Source organism: Syngnathus acus, chromosome 13, assembly GCF_901709675.1.
Source record: "Syngnathus acus chromosome 13, fSynAcu1.2, whole genome shotgun sequence".
Classification (NCBI taxonomy): domain Eukaryota; kingdom Metazoa; phylum Chordata; class Actinopteri; order Syngnathiformes; family Syngnathidae; genus Syngnathus; species Syngnathus acus.
This window is the reverse complement of record NC_051098.1, coordinates 14,383,986-14,392,302: the sequence shown is the minus strand read 5'-3', so window position 1 is coordinate 14,392,302 and position 8,317 is coordinate 14,383,986. Positions and strand designations below refer to the sequence as shown.

At 42.8% G+C, this 8,317-nt stretch overlaps 2 protein-coding genes across 2 annotated transcripts in view; one reads left to right on the top strand and one right to left on the bottom strand.

The window, feature by feature from the left end:
* The first annotated feature begins 318 nt into the window (after positions 1 to 318).
* nkapd1 (NKAP domain containing 1) lies at positions 319 to 2,805 on the top strand. The gene is made up of 6 exons (XM_037267328.1): positions 319 to 682; positions 782 to 859; positions 1,158 to 1,246; positions 1,335 to 1,454; positions 1,566 to 1,619; positions 2,176 to 2,805. Exons 2-6 carry the CDS (start codon positions 791 to 793, stop codon positions 2,492 to 2,494), a joined length of 651 nt encoding a protein of 216 aa, XP_037123223.1. The 5' UTR covers positions 319 to 682; positions 782 to 790; the 3' UTR covers positions 2,495 to 2,805.
* A 2,866-nt stretch (positions 2,806 to 5,671) lies between these two features.
* lrfn1 (leucine rich repeat and fibronectin type III domain containing 1) overlaps positions 5,672 to 8,317 on the bottom strand; it is an 80,028-nt gene continuing 77,382 nt past the window's right edge. The window contains exon 4 of the mRNA XM_037267637.1: positions 5,672 to 6,706. Coding sequence (XP_037123532.1) covers positions 5,824 to 6,706 — 883 coding nt within the window. The 3' untranslated portion in view covers positions 5,672 to 5,823. The remainder of the gene's footprint in view (positions 6,707 to 8,317) is intronic.

The following is an 8,317-nucleotide window of genomic DNA, read 5'->3' as shown; positions in this document are numbered from 1 at the left end:
ATGACTTGCCAGGTTAAATTAAAGTTTTAAAAAATAGAACCACAGAGCATCAATGGTACTTATTTTTGTCATGACAAAATGTCTGGCTCTAAATACAAGGAATTAAATTTAAATGCCATGAATCTATTTTATTTCACAAAGTAGATTCTACTCAAATCTATTGTTATTTTACACAGTAGCTAACTTATTTTAATGATTAATATAGCACCAGATAAGACATTTGCCTTTTGAATTTGCACCGTAACGTTTGTTTATACTTGATGTATTTAGTAGTTAAGTATACTGACCTTAAGTATGCTAAAAAAAGTCATTAACGCCAATTGCCAAGAAAATATTAAATTTGGTTTGAAACACATAGAACGCCCTCGTACGTATCCACACCAATCACGGTTGAGCTGACATTAAGCGGGTACGTTCCCTTTAAACCACAGGAAGGCATTTAATAAGCCGTTACCCTCCTTCACGCTCATTGGCTGACAGGAAGATTGACAGTTTGTGTAGCCATTGAGCGACACGCTTTTACTTTCACGGAAAATACGTCATCGAGTATGCGGAAGACGCAACGAAATACGCGAGCGGTGTGAAATTAATCGAAGCTTGTTTTTCTTTGTCATACAAAAGTTCACGCTTAGCGCACGAGACATTTATGGTGCTTTTCAAATTATAGTGTCACAGATCAAGAGTGAGTAACAATTTGTCGTTTTTTAGTCTTTTGTACATAAAGCGCTAACCCGAACTAATTCACATTTTGTGATTTGAACGTACTTTGTGTCCTTGTCAGATTCTCATCATGTCGAAGCAGACTCTGGGGAAGACTCTGCTGCGGAATGTTATCCGGCACACGGATGCTCACAACAAGGTAGGAGACAAAAACACAGAGTTGTCTTCATTACCAAAAAAACACACAAAAAAAACCACAAGCACTTTGGGTCATTGACGTTTATAGTAAATTGGGTTCTATAGAACACCAATCAACTTGCATTTAGGTTAGATGAATTAAAATTTGCCATTTTACATGTTTAAGAATTCAGCACAATTTACTGATGTGCATGTAATTATTGTTATTAGCCAGATTGTACTCAGCAGCCAGGACAAGCCATTACAACCTAATGACAAAGCAAAACACACTTGTGAAATGCTTTGTTCACTTACTGCAGATCCAGGAAGAGTCCGAGATGTGGAAGTTGCGTGGCTGGGAGGTCCAAATGTCAAACAACAGTCACATGAGCGCCACCAAGACTATCAGGTATAGGAGCAGCTTCACTTTCAATTCCTCGGGCACGAAAAACCCTGGCACAATTTTCTGACATTTAAAAACATATATATTATTCCAGAGGTCAAATGCACTGCGATCGATTATCCTATCAGTCCAGAATTTCCTCAGAACACGACGATAGGGAGACTCGATACTGGACGCGAAAACTCTACGACTTTGAGGACAACGATCCAGACAGGTAACCAGCAGGACCTGTTTTTTATTTCCTATGGATTTCAAACGGAGCCCAGCAAATTGGTGGATTCTAGTGCTAACATAACCTGAACCAAGCGTGTTGTTTTGTGCGCAGATGGGGGCACAGTGGCTTCAAGGAGCTGTACCCTGAAGAGTTTGCGAGTGACAGGTAAATTACACGCTATCACGATGAATGGACCTTGAACAAGGTGTAATTCACACCACGTCAGAAAGTTGTTTTTTTTCCTTCTTCACATCACCCCCTCTTGCCTGCTCATGTTTGTTTTAATACCAGAGAGATTGCGCCAACGGGGATTCTTTGAGCAAAATTAATAAAGCTCAGTTTGCTACCAACACAAGGAGAGCCTCTTTTTGACCCGTTAACAACACTCATCAGACTCTTTATTATTATCCGATGATGAGCCAATCGAAATTAATTGAAGCAGATGTTTATTAGTGTGTTGCTTGTGGAGCTGAACTGCATCATACCGACAGGCGGTGATATTTTAGATGGGCGGCATATTAGGAACTTCCAAACGACCAGCATGTTTTACATTTTTACACAACTGTCATCATCTTTAGTCAATGATTATCATTACTTTTCTATTTCGCATTATTATTGCTCTAATTGTGGAATTTCAGATTTGATCTAATATTATTCAGGTGTAGTTAGTCTTTTGTTCATAAAATGGCCGCCAACTGTTTTGTTCGTACTCTATTTCCAGTGACAAAAGCAGCACCGTAAAGGAGGAGGGCCACAAAAGTAAAGCCTCAAAGTCGAAACGCTCCAAAAAGAAGAAGAAAAAGAAAAAGAAGAAAAAAGAGGAAGAAGAGGAGGGAAAAAAGAAGAGTGAAGACAGCAGCGATGACAACAAGACGAAAAATCGTCATAAAAGTAAGAAAAAGGAGAGGAAAGACGAGGACCGGCGGAAACGCAAGAGGAAAAACGACGACTCGCACAAACATTCGGACTCCGCAAAGAAACACAGGAGGGACTGGAAAGCGGCAGGCCAAGAGAGCACAGATGAAAGTTCCGAAGAGTGAACAGAATTCTGTCATTGGAGCAAAATAAACTCAGCATTTTTTTTTTAATATGTGCATTTTTTTAACATGTTTGATGGCATTCTCTGTTTTTTTTTTTACGTTACATAAAGCTTATTGACAACAAATGTTGTATTGCTCCAACACAACTGATTTATATAAAACTCATTAACTGCCATATACGGCTATAGACGTCTTTTGACTGGGCTGGCAGTGAATGGGTTAAGTACAAATGAATATTAAAAAAAAAAAATCTACCATTAAGGAGCAGTTGAGGAGGCCCTGTGATATTCCCGTTCTTAAGAAAAAAAAAAGACTAAAGTCATGGGGTCATTTCATTAGCTGCTAGCTGTCAACACGATGCTCTCAATGTAATTGGAGAGTCGTGAAGTCAAACATAAATAGGCTGTCATTGCTGATTGGCCTGTCTTGTACCTTCTTTCCAATAGCCCCTCCCATCAACGCTTGTTAAAGAACACTCAGAGTTGTCGGTACGCCGCTGCACTCCATCCCCTGCATGACCCGACTATTCCCGCAATGGAGCACTTTTGCTTAATGTCTCAGAAAGGGGCTAAATGACGCCATTAACAGCCGTGACCCTACAAATTGAACGCCTGCCACGCTAATGAACGGCGCCGTCGAAAGCATATTCTCACGCTCGCTGCCACGGGTCACGTCTTCCTCACAGAATAGAACACTGCGGTCAGGAGACGTGGGCGAGAGGCATCTGGGCAGCTTTTGTAACTCAATCACTTGCCAGACTGCTGGAGGGGGGAAAGAAAAATAAGTGTTAAAAGTACAAGAGAAAGAAACGCGAGTGGGTCAAAGGGCAACAATGTTCTCTCCAAACAGATGAGATTGCGCAAAAGGTGGAACAAAATTCAAATGTGTATCGACAGGCAGGGGTGAGGTTAAAAAGAGGCACAAGCCGAAAAGCAGATGCGTTCAAGTCTCTTCGGTAAACAAAATTGGATTGACTCGAGGCAATGTGTTCCAATGAAAGATGAGAACGACCTCCATCAAGGCCAAACCATCCATATGTGGATCACACAATTCCATATCCAAAATTCTTCATAGAACTTCACAGTATTACACTTGATCAATATACGATTCACTTAATCAGTGTCATGCTAGCAAACAAAACTTTAATGACAAATCCTGATGTAAACAAATGCACTTTAATGGATCTTCTAACCGGCTCTGATTGGACTCCTCCGACACATTATCACACATTAAAGATTTAACGAGTTCCTCAGCAACCTCACCGGGTCAAGGCTGATTTTGTGCAGCCTCAGAAGCAAGAAAAAGCGCTGACAACACACAAAACCGCAGCTTTATTTGAAGGCTCGGCTTGCTCCGTAGAGCTGCGGCTTCTTCCTAGCTAAGCACATTTTTACGCCGCTTTGAATGAATTATGAATTATGGCCGCAGATAACAACCGACAGAATCGTCTCTTCGACATGACAGTCAACGGTACACACACTTAATAGTGTCAGACCTCTCAAGCAAATAATTACTGTGATCCTCCTCATTTAGCTTTGTCTCCCCCTAGGGGCAGGAAACGCCCACTGCATCTCGTTAGCCCTGCAGGCGCTCCACTGAGATCCTGTTTACATGTTCCCTGTCTCCCACGACCTCCCCCACTCCCCCCCTCCCTCTCCTCTTCTTCCTCGCCTCTGTGGTCAACTCTGCAGCTTCTCACACACAAGTGGCGTCCTTATAAATAATTCTGGCAAGATGAAATATTCATGCGCTCAACTTGATGTGTGAAAAACGCAAAGGAAATCGAACAACTCGTGACACACGAGGAAGGATTCAGATTTGAGTTATGCATACATGTTTGACACATTTGAACCAAGTCTCACGGTCCAACTACAAACCTGTTTTGACAGACCTGTGTTTGATCCACATTTGACCCGGGTTCTGTTGACCCGTGTTTGACCTATTAACCCTTTGATGACCCAAAAATCCATGTTTGATACAATGACCCATCTCCATTTTTTTTTTCCTGTCAACCAATGTAATTCGATACACAGATTCACGAGTGCTGGACGGAGCAAAAGATTCAACACACGGACCCGCCGTTTGACATATAGCGAGGTGTGATGACACAGGTTTTTAATGTAAAAACTTGCAGCCAACACCCAAATGCTTTGTAAAAAGTCATGTGACATTATGACTTACTTACTTTTTACATAGTTAGTACACATACACCAAATGTTTGAATATATTCATATAGGTCTTCCTTTGCGGTTTGTCGTCTTTTTTTGATCTAGACCAGCCAGATAAGGGTTAATAATATACAGTCACATCTGGAGCAACTTCACACATTCCAGTCCCATGAGAAGCGAGGAGGAATCCCGTCACTGTTAAGAAACGTGTAAAATACGTTTTTATTTTTTTTAAATCCGTTAAATTATTACTTGGTGTTGATACATGTCCTCGTATCTTCGTGTCTTCTGTGCACAAATGTTTTTTTGTGTTGCTGTTCACTTGAAAGTTGCGCTTTTTCTTCTCTTTTTTTTTTTGAACAATGAAAGAAAAAAACCATACAAACCTCACACGGACGGACGGGTAAACAAACAAATCGTCAAAGGAATGACGAGAGGTGGTTTTTTTTTTTGTTTTTTTGACGACAGCGAGCAGCATCCTCCATTTGTACTTTTTTTGTTCCGTTGGTGAGAATTAAGGCACTGCTGCGTTAAAGAAACATAGGCTGACAATCCGCATATTATTCCTTCTTCCCATTTTCAATTGGCAATTGAAATACTGGCTGATTATTATTATAATTAATTTTCGAGGTGATTTCTTTTTTTTTTTTTGCCAAAACTCATGTTTTATGTCGGTTTTAAGTTGAGTTTGGTTTACATTTGGTCAAAGGTGCAAAGATTAATCAAACAACTAATAGTAGATTACCAAATTAATCTATTACTTTTTTAATAATCAATTTATCATTTGGAGACTACTTTTATTTTATTTTTTTACAGTAATTATTCTTTGACTTCTGTAGTTTTCCATTAAACCCGAATGATCTTTGTGTTGAATCGGAATAAAAACATTTGCTCTGCTTTTACTTTGAAAAACAATAATCTAAGGACAAGATGTGACTCTTCATCTGAAATGTCGGGACGAGTCTAAAATGCACTGTAAACCTTACGGGTGAGTTTGACACCTATAATAGTCCTATTCTCTTTGTTTGGATTTTCAATTGCCAACTGAAATGGGGAAAGAAAAAATGAGGCGCAGATTGCTAACAAACCTCTCTGGCGTGTGTGATGGCAAGGCGGGATGAATGGCCGATGTACTTTTTGTCTGTTTGGCGGCATGTCCGCTCACACGGTGCTTTCCAGCATCCACTCGGTGCTGCTGAACGTCACCCGGCGGTTGGCCAGGGGCGACGACTCGGCGTCCAGCTGGTTGGTGGAGCGGTGCCACCTCGTCCTGGCCCGCCGCGGGTAACTGTGGCTCTGAAATATGGAGTAGTCCCCTCCGTCGAAGGAGAACCTGTGCCGAGTTCGCGCCAGTTCGCCGGGCATCAGCAGCCCCGCATTGGCCAGGAGTCCCTTTTTGTCCACGAAGCGCGGCGCCTCGGCCGAGCCGGCACTCGGGCCGATGAGGCACAGCGACATGGTGGAGCCCGTCAGGCTGCTGTCCGTCTGCGTGTCCTCCGGCGGCAGGCTGCTCCTTCGCTTCCTCGACGGAGGCAGTTCCACGTCCGGGACGGCGGAGGGCGCCCCTACGGCCACTAAGGCTCTGGTGTCCTCTTTCTTGTCATGGTCCACCTTCAGAACCAGCGCCATGCATTCCTTGGATCCCTCGCGCTGGCCCTCGTCCGAAGCCTGACCGGATGCCGAGCGCTGCAGTCGTTGGTGGCTGCCGTTGGACTGCGATCGGACGCCGGGGCCCGCCTTGGCCTTGGTGTCCTCTGGCCCGACGTAGGCCTTGTAGCGGATCATGAGGATGACGATGAAGACCAGGACGGACGCCACGATGATGCCGCCGATAATGATGATCATGGTGCCCCCCAGGAACTGGCTGTGCATGAATCGACACGGGCTGACCTCGTTGTTAGTGTGGAACTGGATGCAGCCCACCGCGCGCGTGGCCGTCAGCGACGTGACGCCGTCGTCGTACACGGCTAGCACGCACAGGTCGTACTCGCGTCCGGCCGCCAGGTCGTTGATCAGGAAATCCTTGTTGGTAGGCGGGATCATCCTGTAAGAGCGCATGAAATACCGTGTTATTTGTGACAAAACTCTCAGAGCCCCCAGCACACCTGACAGAGGCAAGTTTAGACCGGGTGAAATCAGGTCTAAATTGTGGCGCAGGTGGTGTAATGCGATTTGATGCAGGGTCAGGCTATGTCAATGCCAAAAAGGCGGCAAATGAGAGTGCACTTTAGGCTAGACACAAAAATAAGGAAAATGTCTGCCTTAAGTCGGATTTGGATGCTTGTTATCTATAGATAATATTCCTCTGCGCCTCAGAGCAAAACATCTCAAGGCTTTAAACCGCCTAGAAATTCTTTTATGACTCATTATATCTGATATCACAGCTCAACGACAAATGTTTTATTAATTCACCGGATGACTACATTAACCCTGGAATAGATGCTACTAGCCTACATTCTGTTTGTGCGTCACTCACTGAATCACAGCGCAGCTTACAGTATACTTAGTTAAAAACCCTAATTAGCCCTTGCTCTATTTATACATCAATATTCACGTCACGTTATTAAACGAATGCATGAAATAATACAGTACACACACGACTGGAAATATTTCCAGTACTTAAACGTATGCAAATAAATGGAAATTCGTGTATTGCAGCCGTCAGAAAAGCACATTTATCCGAGTAGAATGAACTACTGGTGTGGTTCCTTTTATTTACTACTATTTTCAAATGTCTTCAAAATTCCCATACGCAATGAATATTTTAATTATTCATATGCATCGCATTAGCATTACAAAAAGAGCCATTACAAATGAAACTATGAACAACCCCTAAAAAGCACACAGCGCTTTCAAATTTTGAAAATTCATCATCTGACGCCGTTCATACATAACAGTGATAATTTAATCATATCAGGATAACACCCCAAATTTTAATTCCAAATGCTGAAAAGCCTTGACCAGTTATCAAGTACTTGCTTATTTCCCCGTCCCCAATAAGCAAATGACGCTGGGCTCACGGCTACAAGCAAGCCTTTAATTAGCCAAACCGCATGTAATCACGCTTTGTGTTGCAGCAAATTAATGATGGCCTATTGCCGTTTGGCTGAGTGCGCATAGTGAAATGTTGCTGTTGTTATTTATCGTGGTGTAATGATCCTGCAAAGAAAGCCCTTTACTCCCGCCGTGCAATGCTGCGGGCCAAAGAGAGACCTCAAAAGATTTCATGTCTGCCAGCTTCTGTGTGGACTTTTGTGGCTTTTTGAAAAGGGTTGGTTCGTGGAAAAACAGCCACAGGGAATTCTCGCAAGACTTTGGGGTGATCGGATGCTTTTGTACTTTTTCCCAGTGTTGTGATAGCTGGGGATAAGTTTTAATGTTAAAACCTACTTAGAGCTGTTGTTGCTTTTATTCCGGTAGGTTTCTACTTTCTTGTTTGGCTTCTCACTCAGAACTTGTCCTGACCAACATTATGCGAACAAAACGTGGAATATCTTAGTCCTGTCAAGTGTTGATTGACCAAGTAGTTGACTCGTTATGCTTTTGTCCCGTGTAGCGCCATTACTGTTATAATCACGATAAGTTTATACTTCCTGTTTTGGAAGTCCAGTTTTGTGATAAACAAAAAAAATTGGTATGGTTTAGGCGGGCGTAT

Coding starts and splice junctions, on each gene's coding strand:
- nkapd1 (XM_037267328.1), top strand. CDS start 791: ATGTCGAAGCAGACTCTGGGGAAGACTCTGCTGCGGAATGTTATCCGG. Junction 860..1,157: donor ACACGGATGCTCACAACAAG/GTAGGAGACAAA, acceptor CACTTACTGCAG/ATCCAGGAAGAGTCCGAGAT. Junction 1,247..1,334: donor AGCGCCACCAAGACTATCAG/GTATAGGAGCAG, acceptor ATATTATTCCAG/AGGTCAAATGCACTGCGATC.